Source organism: Macaca fascicularis, chromosome 6, assembly GCF_037993035.2.
Source record: "Macaca fascicularis isolate 582-1 chromosome 6, T2T-MFA8v1.1".
Lineage (NCBI taxonomy): Eukaryota > Metazoa > Chordata > Mammalia > Primates > Cercopithecidae > Macaca > Macaca fascicularis.
Genome location: NC_088380.1, coordinates 138,097,224 through 138,119,196, shown reverse-complemented (window position 1 = coordinate 138,119,196; position 21,973 = coordinate 138,097,224). Strand labels below are relative to the sequence as shown.

General features: G+C 39.0%; 1 protein-coding gene across 13 annotated transcripts in view; it reads left to right on the top strand.

Annotated features, from left to right (window-relative positions):
• The window catches only part of RAPGEF6 (Rap guanine nucleotide exchange factor 6), a 215,714-nt gene that overhangs the window by 50,961 nt on the left and 142,780 nt on the right, over positions 1–21,973 (top strand). For 10 of the 13 annotated variants that reach the window (XR_012414050.1, XR_012414051.1, XM_073994154.1 and 7 more), the window contains exon 5: positions 19,521–19,590. The exons of the other annotated variants lie outside the window; for them this stretch is intronic. Coding sequence is in view for 8 of the 10 variants with exons in the window: in XM_073994154.1 (XP_073850255.1) it covers positions 19,521–19,590 (70 nt within the window). In the remaining 2 variants the exon portion in view is untranslated. The remainder of the gene's footprint in view (positions 1–19,520; positions 19,591–21,973) is intronic. 13 annotated transcript variants of the gene reach the window in all.

The following is a 21,973-nucleotide window of genomic DNA, read 5'->3' as shown; positions in this document are numbered from 1 at the left end:
TAAGGAGAATTTGGGCTGAGACAATGGAGTTTTCTAAATATACAATCATGTCATCTGCAAACAGGGACAATTTGACTTCCTCTTTTCCTACTTGAACACCCATTATTTCTTTCTCTTGCCTGATTGCCCTAGTCAGAACTTCCAACACTATGTTGAATAGGAGTGGTGAGAGAGGTAATCCCTGTCTTGTGCCAGTTTTCAAAGGGAATTTTTCCAGTTTTTGCCCATTCAGTATGATACTGGCTGTGGGCTTGTCGTAACTAGCTCTTACTATTTTGTGATATGTTCCATCAATACCAAATTTATTGGAGAGTTTTTAGCCTGAAGGGCTGCTGAATTTTGTCAAAGGCCTTTTCTGCATCTATTGAGATAATCATGTGGTTTTTGTCTTTGGTTCTGTTTATATGATGAATTACATTTATTGATTTGCATATGTTGAACCAGCCTTGCGTCCCAGGGATGAAGCCCACTTGATCATAGTGGATAAGCTTTTTGATGTGCTGCTGGATTTGGTTTGCCAGTATTTTATTGAGGATTTTTGCATCAATGTTCGTCAGGGATATTGGTGTAAAGTTCTCTGTTTTTATTGTGTCTCTGCCAGGCTTTGGTATCAGGATGATGTTGGCCTCATAAAATGAGTTAGGGAGGATTCCCTCTTTTTCTGTTGATTGGAATCGTTTCTGAAGGAATGGTACCAGCTCCTGCTTGTACCTCTGGTAGAATTCAGCTGTGAATCTCTCTGGTCCTGGACTTTTTTTGGTTGGTAGGCTATTAATTATTGCCTCAGTTTCAGAGCCTGTTATTGGTGTATTCAGGAATTCAACTTCTTCCTGGTTTAGTCTTGGGAGAGTGTATGTGTCCAGGAATTTATCCATTTCTTCTACGTTTTCTAGTTTATTTGCATAGAGGTGTTTACAGTATTCTCTGATGGTAGTTTGTATTTCTGTGGGGTCGGTGGTGATATCCCCTTTATCATTTTTTATTGCATCTATTTGATTCTTCTCTCTTTTCTTCTTTAGTAGTCTTGCTAGCAGTCTATCAATTTTGTTGATCTTTTCAAAAATCCAGCTCGTGGATTCATTGATTTTTTGAAGGGTTTTTTGTGTCTCTATCTCCTTCAGTTCTGCTCTGATCTTAGTTATTTCTTGCCGTCTACTTGCTTTTGAATGTGTTTGCTCTTGCTTCTCTAGTTCTTTTAATTGTGATGTTAGGTTGTCAATTTTAGATCTTTCCTGCTTTCTCTCGTGAGCATTTAGTGCTATAAATTTCCCTCTACACACTGCTTTAAATGTGTCCCAGAGATTCTGGTATGTTGTATCTTTGTTCTCATTCGTTTCAAAGAACATCTTTATTTCTGCCTTCATTTCGTTATGTACCCAGTAGTCATTCAGGAGCAGGTTGTTCAGTTTCCATGTAGTTGAGAGGTTTTGATTGAGTTTCTTAATCCTGAATTCTAGTTTGATTGCACTGTGGTCTGAGAGACAGTTTGTTATAATTTCTGTTCTTTTACATTTGCTGAGGAGTGCTTTACTTCCAACTCTGGTCAGTTTTGGAATAGGTGTGATGTGGTGCTGGGAAGAATGTATATTCTGTTGATTTGGGATAGAGAGTTCTCTAGATGTCTATTAGTTCTGTTTGGTGCAGAGTTGAGTTCAATTCCTGGATATCCTTGTTAACTTTCCGTCTTGTTGATATGTCTAATGTTGACAGTGTGGTGTTAAAGTCTCCTATTATTATTGTATGGGAGTCTAAGTCTCTTTGTAAGTCTCTGAGGACTTGCTTTATGAATCTGGGTGCTCCTGTATTGGGTGCATATATATTTAGGATAGTTAGCTCTTCTTGTTGAATTGATCCCTTTACCATTATGTAATGGCCTTCCCTGTCTCTCTTGATCTTTGTTGGTTTAAAGTCTGTTTTATCAGAGACTAGGATTGTAACCCTTGCCTTTTTTTTTGTTTTCCATTTGCTTGGTAGATCTTCCTCCATCCCTTTATTTTGGGCCTGTGTGTGTGTCTGCATGTGAGATGGGTCTCCTGAATACAGCACATTGATGGGTCTTGACTCTTTATCCAATTTGCCAGTCTGTGTCTTTTAATTGGAGCATTTAGCCCATTTACATTTAAGGTTAATATTATGTGTGAACTTGATCCTGTAATTATGATGTAACTGCTTCTTTTGCTTGTCAGTTGATGCAGTTTCTTCCTAGCATCGATGGTCTTTACAATTTGTCATGTTTTTGCAGTAGCTGGTACCAGTTATTCCTTTCCGTGTTTGGTGCTTCCTTCAGTATCTCTTGTAGTGGAGGCCTGGTGGTGACAAAATCTCTCAGCCTTTGCTTGTCTGTAAAGGATTTTATTTCTCCTTCACTTATGAAACTTAGTGGGGCTGGATATGAAATTCTGGGTTGAAAATTCTTTTCTTTAAGAATGTTGAATATTGGCCCCCACTCTCTTCTGGCTTGTAGAGTTTCTGCCGAGAGATCCGCTGTTAGTCTGATGGGCTTCCCTTTGTGGGTAACCTGACCTTTCTCTCTGGCTGCCCTTAACATTTTTTCCTTCATTTCAACTTTGGTGAATCTGACAATTGTGTGTCTTGGAGTTGCTCTTCTCAAGGAGTATCTTTGTGGCATTCTCTGTATTTCCTGAATTTGAATGTTGGCCTGCCTTGCTGGGTTGGGGAAGTTCTCCTGAATAATATCCTGCAGCATCTTTTCCAACTGGGTTCCATTCTCACTGTCACTTTCAGGTACACCAATCAGACGCAGATTCGGTCTTTTCACATAGTCCCATATTTCTTGGAGGCTTTGTTCATTTCTTTTTACTCTTTTTTCTGTAAATTTCTCTTCTCGCTTAATTTCATTAATTTGATCTTCAATCATTGATACCCTTTCTTCCAGTTGATCGAGTTGGTTACTGAAGCTTGTTCATTTGTCATGTAGTTCCCGTGTCATGGTTTTCATCACTGTCAGGTCATTTAAGGACTTCTCTACATTGGTTATTCTAGTTAGCCATTCTTCAGATTTTTTTTCAACGTTTTTAGTTTCTTTGCGCTGGGTTCGTAGTTCCTCCTTTAGCTCGGAGAAATTTGATCGTCTGAAGCCTTCTTCTCTCAGCTTGTCAAAGTCATTCTCGGTCCAGCTTTGTTCTGTTGCTGGTGAGGAGCTGTGTTCCTTTGGAGTGGGAGAGGCAATCTGATTTTTAGAATTTTCAGCTTTTCTGCACTGCTTTTTCCCCATCTTTGTGGTCTTATCTGTCTTTGGTCTTTGATGATGGTGACACACAGATGGGGTTTTGGTGTGGATGTCCTTTCTGTTTGTTAGTTTTCCTTCTAACAGTCAGGACCCTCAGCTGCAGGTCTGTTGGAGTTTCCTTGAGGTCCACTCCAGACCCTGTTTGCCTGGGTATCAGCATTGGAAGCTGCAAAATAGTGAATATTGCTGAACAGCAAATGTTGCTGTCTGATCGTTCCTCTGGGAGCTTCCTCTCAGAGGTATACCCAGCCGTGTGAGGTGTGAGGTGTCAGTCCGCCCCTAGAGGGTGATGTCTCCCAGTTAGGCTACTCAGGGGTCAGAGACCCACTTGAGCAGGCAGTCTGACCGTTCTCAGACCTCAGACTCCGTGCTGGGAGAACCACTGCTCTCTTCAAAGCTGTCAGAGAGGGACATTTACATCTGCAGAGGTTTCTGCTGCCTTTTGTTTGGCCATGCCCTGTCCCCAGAGGTGGAGTCTACAGAGGCAGGCAGGCCTCCTTGAGCTCCAGTGGGCTCCAGCCAGTTTGAGCTTCCTGGCCCTTTTGTTTACCTACTTAAGCCTCAGCAATAGCTGGCGCCCCTCCCCTGACTTCACTGCTGCCTTGTAGTTAGATCTCAGACTGCTGTGCTAGCAATGAGGGAGACTCTGTGGGCGTGGGACCCTCCGAGCCGGGCGCGGGATATAATCTCCTGTTGTGTGGTTTGCTAAGACCCTTGGTGAAGCACATTATTAGGGTGGGAGTGACTTGATTTTCCGGGTGTTGTGTGTCTCAGTTTCCCTTGGCTAGGAAAGGGAATTCCCTTCCCCCTTGCACTTCCCGAGTGAGGCAATGCCTTCCCCTGCTTTGGCTCTCGCTTGTTGGGCTGCACCCACTGTCCTGCAGCCACTATCTGACACGCCCCGGTGAGTTGAACCCGATACCTTAGTTGGAAATGCAGAAGTCATCCGTCTTCTGTGTTGCTCACGCTGGGAGCTGGAGGCTGGAACTGTTCCTATTCGGCCATCTTGGCGCCACTTCTGCCACATTTTCTTAATCCAGTCTGTCATTGATGGACATTTGGGTTGGTTCTAAGTCTTTGCTATTATGAATAGTGCCACAATAAACATATGTGTGTATGTGTCTTTATAGCAGCATGATTTATAATCCTTTGGGTATATACCCAGTAATGGGATGGCTGGGTCAAATGGTGTTTCTAGTTCTAGATCCTTGAGGAATCGCCAAACTGTCTTCCACAATGGTCGAACTAGTTTACAGTCCCACCAACAGTGTAAAAGTTTTCCTGTTTCTCCACATCCTCTCCAGCACCTGTTGTTTCCTGACTTTTTAATGATCACCATTCTAACTGGTGTGAGTTGGTATCTCATTGTGGTTTTGATTTGCATTTCTCTGATGGCCAGTGATGATGAGTATTTTTTCATGTGTCTGTTGGCTGCGTAAATGTCTTCGTTTGAGAAGTGTCTGTTTATATCCTTTGCCCACTTTTTGATGGGGTTGTTTGTTTTTTTGTTGTAAATTTGTTTGAGTTTTTTGTAGGTTCTGGATATTAGCCCTTTGTCAGATGAGTAGCTTGCAAAAATTTTCTCCCATTCTGTAGGTTGCCTGTTCACTCTGATAGTAGTTTCTTTTGCTGTTGCAGAACTGTCACCCAGGCTGGAGTGCAGTGGCCCAGTTTTGGCCCACTGTAACCTCTACCTCCCAGGTTCAAGCGATTCTCCTGCCTCACCTTCACAAGTAGATGGGACTGCAGGTGCATGACACCACGCCCAACCATGCCCAAATAATTTTTGTATTTTTATTAGAGACAGGGTTTCCGCATGTTGGCCAGGTTGTTCTTAAACTGCTGGCTTCAAGTGATCCGCCTGCCTTGGCTTCCCAAAGTACTGAGCCACCACACCCAGTCTAGAATGACCTTTTTTTGTAAAGTGACTTCTCAGGTCTTTTCCTTATTTTCTTAATAAGATGTCTTTTTGTTTTCAAGATGTAGACATTTTTTATATATTCTGAATAAGAAACCTTCCTTGGTTATTTTTGTTGGAAATACTTTTCCCCACTCTGTCTTATTCATTGTCGTATTCATTCTGTTAGTAGTGTCTTTCGATGAACATGAGCTGTTAATTCTAATGTAGAAAAATTTGTCTTTTCTGTTTCTGAGGTTGCGAACCCCAAAAATCTGAGACAGGTCTCAGTTCATTTAGAAAGTTTAATTTGCCAAGGCTGAGGACGTGCGCCTGTGACACAGCCTCAGGAGGTCCTGTGATATGTGCTCAAGGTGGTCAGAGCACAGTTTTGTTTTACACATTTTAGGGAGACATAAGACCTCAATCAACATATGTAAGATTAGCATTGGTTCAGTCTGGAAAGGCAGGACTACTTGAAACAGAGAGGGGGCTTCCAGGTCATAGGTAGATAAGAGACAAGTGGTTGCTTTTTTTTTTTTTTTTTTTTTTGAGACAGAGTTTTGCTCTTGCCGCCCAGGCTGGGGTGCAATGGCACGATCTCGGCTCACTGCACCCTCCACCTTGAGGGTTCAGCCTATTCTCCTGCCTCAGCCTCCCAAGTAGCTGGGATTACAGGTGTCCGCCACCACACCCAGGGAATTTTTATATTTTTAGTAGAGATGGAGTTTCACCATTTTGGCTAGGCTGGTCTTGAACTCATGACCTCAGGTGATCCATCTGCCTCGGCCTCCCGACGTGCTGGGATTACAGGTGTGAGCCATTGTGCCCAGCTGGCTGCATTTTTTTTTTTTTTTTTTTTTTTTTTGAGTTTCTGATTAGCCCCTCCAAAGGAGGCAATCAGATATGCATTTATCCCAGGGAACAGAGGGGTGACTTTGAATAGAATGGGAGGCAACTTTCCCCTAAGCAGTTTCCAGCTTGACTTTTCCCTTTAGCTTAGTGATTTGGGAGGCTCAAGATACTTTGCTTTCACAAGGTCATGGAGATATGTGTGTGTGTATGTGTGTGTGTGTGTATATATATATATATATTTTTTTCTTCTTATTTTCTAGAACTTTTCTTGTTTTCCTTTCACAGTTAAATCTGTAGTCTACCTGGAATTGAGTTTTGGGCATGGTATAATGTTGAGTCGTTTTCCATAGGGATACCTAGATGTCCTTTTCCCACTCATTCATTACCACTTTTTATGTAAATCAAATATCCACGTGTGTGTGCCAGTTTTAATTTTCATGTTTTTGATGAATAATGATGGTGAACACTTTTCCTTATGCTTATTGGCCATTGCTTTCTGTTTTTTCTTTAATAAAGTATCTCTTTAAGTTTTGTGTGTGTGTGTGCCTGTTGTAAACTCCTGTTGTTTATTACTGTAACTGTCCAGTGGATTCTTCCTGCCCACTTGTGCAGACAAAACCAATTCTCTGAGACCGTGGCATTGTAATAAATAGTTTAATTGACACAAGCCTGGCCACACCATGTGGGAGATGGAGTTATTACTCAAATTCATCTCTTCCAAAATTTGGAGGTTAGGATTTTTTAAGGACAGTTTGGTGGGCCAGGGAATCTGGATTCTGGGTGAAGCCACAGGACTGGTCAGTGGGAGGTCTGTGGGTCCTGGTGGCCACTAATGAATCATCAGAAATGCTAAAAACCTGAAAAGACATCTCAAAAGGCCAATCTCAAATTCTATAATAGCACTGTTACTTGCAGGAGTAATTGAGTTGCAAATCTTGTGACTTTTGGAATAATGACTGGTAATCATTTATGTGTACACCTTAGCAGAATTCAGGCTCCTGATCCTTGTAATCTGGTGGTCTTTCTTTCATTAGCTTTACAAAAACGGTTTAGTTTTGGGGAAGGGCTATTATCGTTTAAACTATATATGTCTCCCAAAGTTAGAGTGGCCAGGGCCAAGGAATGATTGAGGGCAGTTTAGAGGTTAAAGGTAAGATGGTTGTGGATTGTCTTACAGTGAAGGCAAGTAGCTGTAATTTAGAGATACGTTGCCTCTTGGCGGCTTCTTCTCTGTTACTTAACACCTTGAAGGTGAGGTTGTTTAAATCCTGTTGTGGGGTTTGAGGGCCGGAATCCAACTTTTGGAATTTTTTCCTAATGTCAGGAGAGGATTGGGTGATAAAATGCATATTAAGGATTAGGCAACCTTCTGGCCCCTCTGGGTCTAGGACTGTAAAGTGTTTAAGGGCAGCTGCTAAGCGGTCCATGAACTGGGCTGGGTTTTCATCTTTACCGTGGGTAGTTTCCTTTAGCTTGTCATAATTAACAGGTTTGTATGCTGCCTTTTTGAGCCCCTCGACTAGGCAGGAGACCATGTAATCTTGCCTGTCTTTACATGGGGAGTCCGTCTGGTATTGCCAATGGGGATCCTCTCGGGGAACTGCCCTGGTGCCCTCTTGGAAGCCTGGCTCATGAAGCCAGTGGGTATCTGCGTAGGACTGGGCTAGAAAGTAAACTCTTTCTTGTTCTTCTAGGGAGAGGGGAGAGGTCAGGATGACATTTAAGTTACTCCAGGTTAAATTGTAGGACTGAGTTAGATATTGGAATTGCTGTATATGTTTAGTGGAGTCTGATGAGAAAGACCCTAAACGCTGGCTGATTTGGGAAAGGTCTGATAGAGAAAAAGGCACATGTACCCTGACTATGCCTTCAGCTCCAGCCACCTCTCTAAGAGGAAATTGTTGGGCAGGTGGGGGAGAGCTAATTGCTAAATTAAACTGTGAGCCAGACCGGGTGTGAGGTGGGGAGGTGATAGAAGGGTTATAGGGTAGGAGAGCAGAGGCTGCAGAAGAATTGGGACCCGATTCAGCCTGGCATGGAGTGGCAAGGGGAGAAGGAGAGAGGTCAGAGGGGTCAGTGGAAAAGGAGGATTCAGAGGACTCTGAGCTTGGAGCGGAGACTGAAAGGAGCAGATGGGAGAGAAAGAAGGAAAATCTGGGACGAGTTGCATTGGGAGCAGAGGCTAGGGAGGGAGCGAAGTGTAAAAAATGCCTGGATATAAGGCACCTCAGACCATTTGCCCAGTTTTCGACAAAAATTATCTAGGTCTTGTAGGATAGACAAATCGAAATTGCCATTCTCTGGCCACATGGAACTATTGTCGAGTTTGTATTGGGGCCAAGTGGTATTACAGAAGAAAATAAGACGTTTAGGTTTTAGGTCAGGTGTTAGTCGAAGGGGTTTTAGGTTTTTAAGAACACAGGCTAAGGGGGAAGAGGGAGGAATGGATGGCGGAAGGTTGCCCATAGTGGAGAAGGTAAGTTTAAAGAGGAAGGTAGAGACATGGAGAAATGGAGGTGGGCAGCTACACTGTATATATTTGTGGAGTCTGATGAGAAAGACCCTAAACGCTGGCTGATTTGGGAAAGGTCTGATAGAGAAAAAGGCACATGTACCCTGACTATGCCTTCAGCTCCAGCCACCTGTCTAAGAGGAAATTGTTGGGCAGGTGGGGGAGAGCTAATTGCTAAATTAAACTGTAAGCCAGACCGGGTGTGAGGTCTGCTTCCAGTAGGCGTCCCTGACTGAGTCCTGGGCTGTAATGTGGGTGAGCAGCCAAAGCAGGTGTCCCCGCAATTGACCTGCCACCAAGGGAATGTGGGTGAATGATCAAGGTAGGCGTCCCCGCGGTGATCAGACACCAAGGGAAGACTGTCTTCCCAAGTCAGTAACTGAGGTCAGAGTTTTTGAATGCACGGATGAAGTGTGTCTCCTTTTTGTCTCTGCCAGGAGGGGAGAGAAACTGAAATTGAAAGGAGAGAGATTGAAGGGAGGCGAGAGAGGTTAGGTAGAGAGCGAAAAAACTGCTTACCCGAGTGTGAAGAACCACTTACCAATTTGAAATTGGTGAGATGGTCCTTGGGCTGGCTGGTTTGATGACCCAAGGTCGTAGGTGGATCTCCTCACGGAGGGAGTGTGAGGACAGGGGACCGGTCTCCCAAAGGAGTTCCCCTGTCCTGGGTTTTTGGCACCAAATGTTACGCACGTCCATATAAGCGACCACCTGATCTGGTTTAGTGTGAGCAACAAGGCTGTTTATTCACTTGGGTGCACGTGGGCTGAGTCCAAGAAAGGAGTCAGGGAAGGGTTGTGGGGTTATCATTGGTTCTTACAGGTTTGGGATAGGCGGTGGTGTTAGGAGCAATTTTTGCAGTCAGGGAATGGATGTTTACAAAGTACATTCTCAAGGGCTGGGAGGATGTTACAAAGTACATTCACAAGGATGGAGAATATGACAAAGTACATTATCACAAGGTGGGGGTGGGGTGGGGGATGTCACGATGGTGGCTTGACCATGTGCAACCAGCTCAAAGGACTTTATAGTATGGATCCTCCAAATTCATAAAAATTGTTTTGGTTATTTGTTTTCATATGTTCTATGCAGCTCCATATGATTTCTAGCATCAGTTTGTCAATTAAAAACAAAAATGCCTGCTGGGGTTTTGATTGGGAATGCACTGAATCTATAAACCAGTTTAGGGAGAAGTGAACATGTTAATAGTTGGTTCTTTTAAACCATGAATGAGGTACATCACTCCATTTATTTAGGTCTTTAATTTCTCTCAATGATGTTTTGCAGTTTTCAGTGTAGAGATACTGTATATGCTGATCTTACATCTTGCAACCTTATTAAATCACTTATTCTAATTGCTGTTTTATATATTTTTTAGTATTTTTGTACATAAACGATCTTGTCATCTGTGAATAAACAGCTTCACTTCTTATTTTTCTGATCTGAATGCCTTTTCTTTTTCCTATTGTACTAGGGGAAAGCTATAGTACATTGTTGTGACAGAGTAGAGCAAACATCCTTGTTCTCAATCTATTAATTAAAAAGTAGTTGGGGGCCAGGCATGGTGGCTCACACCTGTAATCCCAGCACTTTGGGAGGCCAAGGCGGGTGGATCACCTGAAGTCAGGAGTTCGAGACCAGCCTGGCTAACGTGGTGAAACCCCGCCTCTACTAAAAATACAAAAATTAGCTGGGTGTGGTGGCATGTACCTGTAATCAGCTACTTGGGAGGCTGAGACACGAGAATTGCGTGAACCTGGGAGTCGGAGGTTGCAGTGAGTGGAGATTACACCACTGCAGTCCAACCTGGATGACAGAACGAGACTCCCTCTCAAAAAAAAAAAAAAGTAGTTGGGTATGAAGACATGGGGAGTTGGAAGCACTCATTCAGCTTTTCACCAAGTATAATCTTAGCTCTAAATTTTTCATAGATGACCTTTATCTGGTTGCCCCTCTGTAATCTTTACTTTCCACACCTCCATTATCAGACAACCACGGTTCGGCTTTCTGGAGAGAGAGTATTTTACATTTTCTGCTATTTTCTGTAAATGGAATATGTTGTATAGTTTTAATCTAGTTTTTTCATGTAGCATAGTGTTTTTATGGCTCACTCATGTTTTAGCACACATCAATTCTAGCATGTCCATTTTTTAAAAAAATGCAACATTGTCTTTAATTCTTTGTGATACTGCGTTTTGTCCATTCAGAAGATTTAAAAAATTTGGGGCTGTCACAAAAATGCTTCTACCAAAATTTACATAAAAGGCTTTATATGGCCATGTGTTTTCACTTCTTTATCATAGGTATGTAGGAGTGGAATTGCTATGTTATATAAGTACATGTTTAACTTCTTGGGAAAAAACCAAATTGTTTACAAAATGACTGTACCATTTTACATTCTGACCACCACTTGGTATTCACAATCTTCTATATTATTTGCCATTCTGGGGTATATTTAACAGTATCTTACTGTGATTTTGATTTGTAGTTCAGTAGTGATGAGGGATGTAGGGGATCTTTTTATGTGCTTACTAGACATTCCTGTATCTTCTTTGGTGAAATGTCTATTCAGACATTTTGTCCATTTTAAAATTGTGCTGTCTTATCAAGTAGTAAGAATGTATGTACTTTGGATACAAGTTCTATGTCATATATGGGATTTACATATATTTTCTCTCAGCCTGTGGCTTTTTTTTTTTTTTTTTTGAGATGGAGTCTTGCTCTGCTTCCCAGGCTGGAGTGCCGTGGCGTGATCTCAGCTCACTGCAACCTCTGCCTCCCAGGTTCAAGCAGTTCTCCTGCCTTAGCCTCCCAAGTAGCTGAGATTGCAAGTGCCCACTACTATGCCTGGCTAATTTTTATATTTTTAGTAGAGATGGGGTTGCACCATGTTGGCCAGACTGGCTTCAACTCCTGACCTCAAGTGATCCGCCCACCTCAGCCTCCCAAAGTGCTGGGATTACAGGCATGTGCCACCGTGCCCAGCCAGTCTGTGACTTCTTAATAGTGTCTTTTGAAGCATAAAACTTTAATATTGATGATACATAATTTAAGGTTTATTTTTGAGAATAGAACTTTCGGTGTCATAACGAAGAAATCTTTGACTAAACCAACCTCACGATTATTTAATCTTACAGCTTTTTCTAGAATTTTTAAAATTTAGTTCTTACATTTTGGTCTGTGATCCATTGTGAGTTAATTTTTTGTTTTGTTTGTATATATGTATTTTTGCATATGGATATTTGCATATTCATTTTACCCAGCACAGTTTATTGAGAAGGCTGGTTTTTTCCCCCATTGAATTGCCTTGGTACCTTTATTCAAAATCAGTTAACCATAAATGTGTGTGTTTTTTTCTGGACCATTTGTTCTGTCTCATTTAAATATTTTTCTGTCTTGGTACCAGTCCTGACTATCTTGATTATTATAGCTTTATTGTAACTTCAAATCCAGTAAGTCTTACAGCTTTGTTCATTTTTATAATGGCTTTGGCTATTTTAGGTTTTTGTATATTTATATATATTTAAGGATCTGCTTGTCAGTTTATACCATAAAGCCTGTCAGGGTTTTGATAGGAAATGATTTGAATCTATAGATTTAATTTGGGGAGAGCTGCAGTCTTAACTGTATTGTGTCTCTAGCCTATGAACATGGGTTGCTTCTGCATATATTTATCTTTTATTTCTTTCAGTGATATTTTGTATTTTTCAGTGTATAAGTCTTATACTTTTGTTAAATCACTTCCAAATATTTTATTCTTAATAGGATTATGAATGGAATTGTATCTTAATTTCATTTTCATTTTATTCGTTGCCAGTATATAGAAATACAGTTGGTTTTTGCATATTGATCTTATATTCTGTGACCTTGATATAATCTTTTATTAGATCTAGTAGTTTATATTTGTAGATTCCTTAACATTTTCTATCTACAGGATCAGTCTACTATGATAAACATAGTTTCATTTCTTTTTTTCCAGTCTGTATGCCTTTAATGTATTTTCTTGCCTTATTGTACTGGCAAGAGTCTCCAGTATGGTGTTCATTGGAAGTGGTGAGAGTGGACCACCTTTGCTTGTTCCTGAAGCATATTGCAATCCCACAGATCCACCAAGAATATAACAAAAATCAGCCAGGTACAATGGCTCATGCCTGTAATACCAGTGGTTTGAGAGGCCAAGGCCAGAGGATCACTTGAGGCCAGGAATTTGAGATCTTCTTGTCAACACAGGGAGACCCTTGTCTCTACAAAAAACATGTGTGGTGGTGTACAACTGTAGTCCTCGCTACTTAAGAGGCTGAGGCAAGAGGATAGCTTGAGTCCAGGAGTTTAGTGCTACAGTGAGCCATGATCATGCCACTTCACTCCAACTCGGCAACAGAATGAGACCTTATCGCTAAAAATATAAAACAACAAAAATAACATTTACACAATCAACAAAGGAATTGAAAGGGGACACTAAACAAAAATATTTGACAGAAATGATGGTAGTACAGGAAGAACAGAGGAACAAAACAGATGAGACATTTAAAAAATAGGAAAATGGTAGACATAATCCAGACAAGTTAGTAATTTCATTGCATGTGCATAGTCTAAATATTCCAATCAAAAGAGATTATCAGGTTCTATGACAATTCAAAATCCTATTATATGCTGTCTACAGGAAACACACTTCAGCTGTAAAAGCACAAATAAGTTGGAAAGGATTGAGAGATATACCAGGCAAACTGTATTCATGAGAGAACTAGAGCCTGAGTCAAAATAGATTTTAAGACAAGAAATATTACTAGAGACCAGGAGCAAAATTTCGTAGTGTTAAAAGGATTAATACATTAGGAATACATAGCAATTTTTGTTGTCTATTTAACAGCAGAGCTTCAAAATATATGAAGTAAACACTGACAGAATTGAAAGGATTAGTAGGAGTTCAACAATTATAGTTTGTGATTTCAAAAGTCTTTCAATAATAGAACCACTAGACTGAAATTAGTAAAGGTAGAGCTTGAAAAGTATTACCAACCACTTTGATCTGATATATAATCTTTTTTTCAAGATTTATGGGCCGTTCTCCAGGATAGGGCATATAATCTAGGAACATAACACAAGTTCAATACATTGAAAAGAATGAAATCATTTGAAGTTTGTCCACTGACTGCGATGGAATTCCATTATAAATCAATATCAGAAAGAAATATGAGAATTTAGATAACATATTTATAAATGGACCAAGGACAACTTCACAAGAGAAATTAGAAGAAAATATTTTGAACTCAGTGGAAGTGAACACACATCAAAATTTATGGGATGCAGCTAAAGCAGTACTTTCAGGGAAATTTAGATCATGTTTATGAGAAAAAAATGGTTTTGATCCAGTCATCTTAAGTTTCCATCTTATGAATGAAAAGAACAGAATATACTCAAAAGCAAGCTCAAGAAAGGTTCCAGTGGAAATCAGTGAAATAAACACAAGAAAAATAATAGAGAAACATCATTGAAACACAAAGTTGGTTCTTTCAAAAGTTATTTGAGTTAGACTGACCATGAAAAAAAAAAAAAAGACGCGAATTTCCAAAATCAGGCATAAAAGAGGGGACGTTACCATCCTAAAGAAAAATATTACAACGGGTTTTTTTTTGTAGAGACAGAGCTTTGCTCTTGTCACCCAGGCTGGAGTGCAGTGACATGATTTTGGCTCACTGCAACGTCCGCCTCCTGGGTTCAAGTGATTCTCCTGCCTCAGCCTCCTGAGTAGCTGAGATTACAGGTGCCCACCACCATGCCCAGATAATTTTTGTATTTTTAGTAAAGACGGGATTTCACCATGTTGGCCAGGCTGGTCTCGAACTCCTGACCTCAGGTGATCCACCTCGCCCAGCCTACAAAGGAAATTTATGATCAACTTGCTATCAGTAACTTGGGCAAATCTTGCAAAGACATACATAACAAAAAAAGGCTCAAAAAAACAAAGAAACTTTGAGTACAGAGAGCAGTGTAGACCCAGATAACTTTACAGCTGAATGTTTTCAAACATAAGAAGCATTATTACCTACATTCCAAAAGAGTTTGTATTAGGGTAAGGGTAGAGAAAATGCTTTCCGCTCATTTCTGTGAGTCCAGTGATACTGCTGCCAATAGTAGGCAAAGATCACAAGAAAAGAAAATTCCAGATTATTATTCCTCATGAATATACATGCAGAAATTGTTACCAAATGACAGGAAACGGAATCCTGGTTTATTTTTATTTTTTTTATTTATTTTTTTTTTTTTTGAGACGGAGTCTCGCTCTGTCGCCCAGGCTGGGATGCAGTGGCCGGATCTCAGCTCACTGCAAGCTCCGCCTCCCGGGTTTACGCCATTCTCCGCCTCAGCCTCCCGAGTAGCTGGGACTACAGGCGCCCGCCACCTCGCCCGGCTAGTTTTTTGTATTTTTTAGTAGAGACGGGGTTCACTGCGTTAGCCAGGATGGTCTCGATCTCCTGACCTCGTGATCCGCCCGTCTCGGCCTCCCAAAGTGCTGGGATTACAGGCTTGAGCCATCGCGCCCGGCCGGAATCCTGGTTTATATTTAAAGTATTTTATACCATGACCAAGTTGGGATTATCCCAGAAATGGAAGGTTGGTTTGACATTTGTAAGTCAGTTCATATGATATACTTTATTAATAAAATAATAGGCAAAAACCACATGATCCTTTCAGTAAATGCAGAAAAAAAAAACGCATCTGGGAAAAATCTAAAACTCATTCAGGATAAAGTATTTGAATCAACTAGACATACAGAAGGGAACTTTCTGATATAGGGCATGTACAAAAATTTTATTGTTAATATATTTTAGTTTTAATTTTTAAATTTGTGTCCTTGATCCTTTTTTTTTTTTTTTCTTTTTTGAGACAGAGTCTCATGCTTATGATTCATGCTTATGGCTCACTGCAGCCTGGACCTCCCAGGCACAAGTGATTCTCCTGCCTCATCCTCCCAAGTAACTGGGACTACAGGCATGCACCATCATGTCGGGCTGATTTTTTTGTTTTTTGTAGAGACGAGGTTTCGCCATGTTGGCCAGGCTGATCTCGAACTCCTGAGCTCAAGCTATCTGCTAGCCTCTGCCTCCCAAAGTGCTGGGATTACAGGCGTGAGCCACTATGCCCGGCTCTGATCCACTTATAATTAATGTTTGTTTATGGTGTTATATTAAGAGCTCCATTCCCCACTGCGTTTGTTTCTTCTGTATTGGTATCTGGTTGTTCCCCACCATTTATAGAGAAGATTATCTTACGCCATTGAATTCCTTTGGTACCTTTGCCAAAAATCAGGTCTCCTTTTGTTCTCTCTATCCTGTTTTATTGATCTATAAGTTGATCAAATACCACATTGTCTTGAGTATTCTAGCTTTAATAGTGTGTCAAATCTGATACTATAAATATTTCAACTTTGTTCTCATTTTCCAAAGTAGTTTGAGCTATTTTAGGCTCTTTACATTTCCATGTAAATTTTAGGGTCATTATGTCAGTCCTCCAAGACGACTTTCTGGGATTTTTAGTGTGGTTGTATTGAATTTGTAGAACACTTTGGAGAGAATTGCCATTTTAATGCATAAACAAGATACATCTCTTTTTAATCAGGTCTTTTTCAATTTTTCTCAGCATTGTTTCATAGTTTTTCAATTTGTAGCTTTGTAGAAGTCTTGTATGTATTTTGATAAATGTATCATTTTTATTCTATTTTTAATGGAGTCAAAAGATTTTATTTTCTGATTGTTGCTAATATACAATGAAACAATTGATTTTTGGGTATTGTGCTTGTATTCTTCAATCTTGCTAAATTAATATATTTCTGAACCTTCTTTCTAGGATTCACTTTATATAGAGTGAATTCACTTTATATAAACAGTAGTTCTAGGAACTCAAATAGTTGAGAGTTTTTCTTTATATTAGTGCCCCACAGTTAATACATTCAGAAATAATGATCAAAATATAAAATATGTATTTTAATAGCCCTAATAACACTTTCACTCTACATACTGATAAAAAAAAAATGCTGAAACTAATAGATGGAAAATTGAGAGGAAACTTTATAAACGGTGGATCAAGTTGACACTGTCTGAAGCTACTCACCAATCTTAACATTACTAGTAAATGTAACAAACAGACCTTATGTGTCTGCATATGTGATTTGATAGAACATTGCATTAGGTCTTTTTTATATCTCTCTCTTGTGGTCGTATTTATTGTTACTTTCTTTAACGTATGAAACATACATAGAAATAGCTGTTATAATACTGTTGTCTGTTGATTTCCATACTTCTGATAGTTCTGAGTCTGTTTTTATTGATTGATTTTTCTCTTGGTTATGGATTATATTTTCCTGTTTCTTTGCATACCTGGTTTGTTGTTGTTGCTTGTTTGTTTATTGATGTCATTGTGAATTTTATGTCACTGGGTTCCAGCTTTTGCATCTCTTTAGGTAGTATTGGGTTTTGTTGTAACATATAGTCTAGCTAATTGGAATCTATTTGATTATTTTTAGCTTTATCTTTTAAATGTGTTCGCACAAGTTCAGCACTTTAGTGTGGGACTAATTTATTTTGTTACTTAGGAAATACATTCCTGAGGACCCTACCTAGAACCCCATGTATTATGTCGTCTTTCCTCTGTGACTCTTAGGTTTGTTCTCACATATCCACAGTACTCACTCATAGACTCAAGAGGACCTTTCTTCAAAGCACATATGCACACAAACGCTCCTGCATACTGTTGGGCACAATCTTGTTCTCTCTCTCCCCCTTTCTCTTTGCTGCTCCCTCTTTTCAGGAACACTGCCTTGCAAATTCTAAGCATCTTTCCCCTGTCATTGACACCCCAAAACGCTTAGCTTTTCAACTCACCAAAATTGTCAGACTGTGTTAGGCTTCTCTATTCTTGCATTGTAGCCTAGAGCTTGCCTGTAGGTGGTAAAATGGTGTATTGTAAGAGTCATCTTAGTTTTTTATTTCCTACCTCAGGAATTACAGCCCTGCCCTGCCTTTTTTTGGTGTCTTGAAATTGTTGTTTTATATATTTTGTTTTGTTTTCTGTTTTTGTCCTCAGGTGGGAGAGTAAACCCAGTCCCTGTTATTCCATCTTGCATGAAAGCAAACTTTTACAGATTTGCTTTTTTAAATGTATTAGGTGATACAAGAATTTGGGGAAACAAAAGATAAAGATCTTCTGCTTAAGAAAATACAAGTGAGGCCTGGTGCAGTGGCTCACGCCTGTAATCCTAGCACTTTGTGAGGCCAAGGTGGGTGGATTGCTTGAGCCCAGGAGTTCAAGACCAGCATAGTGAAAATGACGAAACCCCTGACTCTACAAAAAATTTAAAAAATTTGCCAGGCATGATAGTGCTTGCCTGTAGTCCCAGCTACTTGGGCCTGATATGGTAAGATCACCTGAGCCCAGGGACGTCGAGGCTACAGTGAGCCGTGATTGCACCACTGCACTGCAGCCTGGATGATCACAGAGTGAGACGCTGTCTCAAATAACATAAGTGGTTTTTTGGTTATGTTCAAAAGTTACTTTGTTTGGATTTTGATTAGAATTTTGTTAACTATTATTTGTGTAGAACCTTATACTTTGGGAAATTGACATTTTTAAATATTTAGCCTTCCCATAAAAGTATATGCTATGTTACTTTAAGCCTTGTTTCTACCCCATCAGTGAAGTTGTATAATTTTCTTTATAAATGGTTTATTTATTTATTAGATTTTTTTTGGTATTTTCTTTTGTTTGAATAATTAATGTTTTTTTTTCTGTTTGGTTATTTTGGAGTAATATTTATATATTTTATTAACTGACACTGGCACTAAATTTTCATAGTGAAATATGAAATTTCATAATTTCATAAATTTTCATATAATGATATTTTTGGTTGCTTTATCATTATTTTAAGTGCACTCTGTATATTTCATATGTAAGTCATTTGTGTCTTGGTATAGTTGACAGGGTTTTTTATTCTCCATTAAAAAAAATTCAGGTTATCTTTTAAAATGAAAATCTATCTTTTTCTCTGTGGTTGCTTTCTTTTTTAATATGCTGAGAAATCTTTCTCAGACCAAGAATATAAAAAACATTTTATTTTAGTACTGGTCCAGCTTTAGTTTTTTCCAAAGAGCTGTGGCTCTAACACTTTCTTTTAAAAAGTCATCTTTGTATCTAACTACATTTCTTTATATGTAGTTGGCACTTCATGTCCGTGGGTTTCACGTCCATTAATTCAAGCAACTGCTGATCCTGGAAAAAAAAAAAAAAAGATGAATAGTTGCATCTCTACTAAGCATATATTGACTTGTCATTATTCCCTAAGCAATAAAGTATAACAACTATTTATGTAGCATTTCCCCTGTATTAGGTATTATTAAAAATCTCAAGTTGATTTAAAGCATATGGGAGGATGTACATAGGTTATATGCAAATGCTATATCATTTTATGTTAGGCGCTTGAGCATTGGTAGATTTTTGTATCCTTGGGGACTCTGGAACCAATGCAAGTTGGCTACCAAGAGACTACTCAAGTGTGAATATCTTTTAAGGTTTTTTTATTTTTAATATCTGTTGTCTTAATACTGCTCCCAAAAGATAATAATAATTTACTTTTATAAAACATTGCCTAATCAGGTTATCACTTTTATTAGATTTTTATTAAGTGTATTTTTTTCCTTTGTTCAACATATATTGACAGATGTTAAAAATTTAAGATTAGATCGGTATCTTTTATAACTAATTTTAGGGACTAGTTAAAGGCAGAAGTTTAAAAAGAATTTTCATGTAGTATTATATTGAGATCTGTTATGTCTGGGAAATTGAGAAAGTTTTCTTTTTTTTTTCTTTCTTTTTTAGAAAATCTTAATATAAATGACAGGATCAGAATTTCTTGGCTAACATCTCAGGGCTTTTTTTGTTGCTTTTTTTTCCTATATTGATATATTTTATTAATAACCTTTGCTAAAGAAATTGTTTTTCTGTTTTTATAGTTTTGGTAAGCAGTTTGGAGGAAAAAGAGGATGTGATTGTCTTGTATTAGAGCCTTCAGAAATGATTGTGGTAAGAACTTTAAAGAATGCTGAATTGTTTTTGATATGCTTCAGTTTTAACTTTAAATGTAGTAGGCTTTAAATGCTTAAGGAGGTTTTATTACTGTGACCTTTTAGAGATTTTATCAAGTAGCGTCAGAACCGTCTACCAAGTTTATCTGTTTCTGTCTATTCAGACTTTTTTTGATCCTCAAGAGAGTGTGAAACATAATACACTTATATATAATTTGCAGATTTGGTGTTTTTTACCCCTTCTACCAGAAAACTAAAAATTTTTAAAAGGGGGCCATGAGTTTTCAAGTGACTTTTTTTTTTTTTTTTTTTTTTTTGAGACAGAGTTTTATTCTTGGTGCCCAGGCTGGAGTGCAGTGGTGCAATCTTGGCTCACTGCAACCTCCACCTCCCGGATGTAAGCAATTTTCCTACCTTAGCCTCCTGAGTAGCTGGGATTACAGGCACCTGGCACCATGCCCAGCTAGGTTTTGTATTTTTTAGTAGAGATGGGGGTTTCACCATGTTGGCCAGGCTGGTCTCGAACTCCTGACCTCAGGTGATCCACCTGCCTCGGCCTCCCAAAGTGCTAAGATTACAGGCATGAGCCACCGCGGCCAGCCTCAAGTGATTTCTTCTTTCCCATTCAATTTCACTTTTTCAATAAACTTTGAATTCTGTAGTCTGTGCCCAAGACTAGAGAGAATGAAGCAGAGAAAAGTAAAAAGACATATGATTAGATCCAAGTAAGAAATGGTCTCAGTATTTTCACTTTTTAATTATTTGAGATAAGTTTTTATTTAAGGGTGTATTTAAGGAATAATTCTTTATTTTTTCTTTTTTCTTTTTTTTTTTTTTTTTGAGACGGAGTCTCGCTCTGTCGCCCAGGCTGGAGTGCAGTGGCGCGATCTCGGCTCACTGCAAGCTCCACCTCCCGGGTTCACGCCATTCTCCTGCCTCAGCCTCCCGAGTAGCTGGGACTATAGGCGCCCACAACCGCGCCCGGCTAATTTTTTTTGTATTTTTAGTAGAGACGGGGTTTCACCGTGGTCTCGATCTCCTGACCTTGTGATCCGCCCGCCTCGGCCTCCCAAAGTGCTGGGATTACAGGCGTGAGCCACCGCGCCCGGCTATTTTTTCTTAAAAGAGCTAAGTAGTTGATCTAACTTTAGAATATGGTTTTTGTTTGGTTGGTTTTTTTTTTTTTTTTTTTTTTTTAAAGTATTAGAAGAATCAAGAACACAGCTTGCTTTTACCTTGTTCTAAGATGACCTTACTAGAAAATAGCATATACTCAGTGGACTCATTGTCCTGCTAGGATCTCATGTAGATGACCATGTCATCTGATTAGATTTGAACTGTCGAGAAGAGAAATTGAATTCTTAATGAAGCATTTTAGTGTAAGGGCTCAAAACTAAACTACTTTTCCATTTCATGGTGCTATAGTCAGATATCTTCAAATATTTTGTTTTCTCTTTCCTAAACTGGATCGTCTGTATAACCATGAACTCACTATCCCTAATTTTATGTGAGCAACTGGATTTTAAGCTCTTACAGGGCAAAGATTATGTCTTATTGTATCTCCCAGAGTATTGCAGAGTGCTGCCTGCATAGTAAGTATTCAGTAAATCTTTCTTGAATTCAAGTTTGTTCAAGGATGGAGTATGTATTGTTTCAAATTTGTTTTCTTTAAGCACTGAATATATGGGATTCCTATTAGAGCCTCAGAATTCTTTCTTTTAAATGTATGTATTGAGGAACATGGCAAGGAAACTGCCCAGGCAGTATTGATTTTTCTCACTTTTTAGTTGTATTTTGTATTTCTCATACTGTATGCAAAAGAAATACTGCTTTTACTTCAGTGTTATACATCCTGTTTTAGTGCTTATTTTACGTACTTTATGTAATATTTTCATACGAGGAGGAAGAAAAGGAGAAATCATAGGCATAGCTATAAATGACATTGTTGGTGCAATCGATAAATTCAAAATATGGACTGCAGATTGGATAATATCAAATTCCCTGAGTTTGATAACCATATTGTGGTTCTGTAAGACAAAGTCCTTATTGTTAGCAAATACATGTTGACATATTTTGGGTTCAAGAAGCATTATATCTCCAATTTATTCTTCACTATTTCAGAAAAACAAGTATATAAAATAAAAAGTCACATCAAGTACATATATTTATGGCTGGTAGTTTTTAAATTTCAAAAATTTAATTTATTGATTGGTATAATTTTAAATGCTTTATGAGTTATAGGAGAAAATCCAAAATAGGTGAAATTTTTCAGAATTGTTAAAAATGACTGGTCAAATGGTTTTGTCTGTTTGTACAGATTTGAATAACTCCACTGGTGATTGGAAATGTCTGTTACTGAACACATTCTTGATCGCCTGATA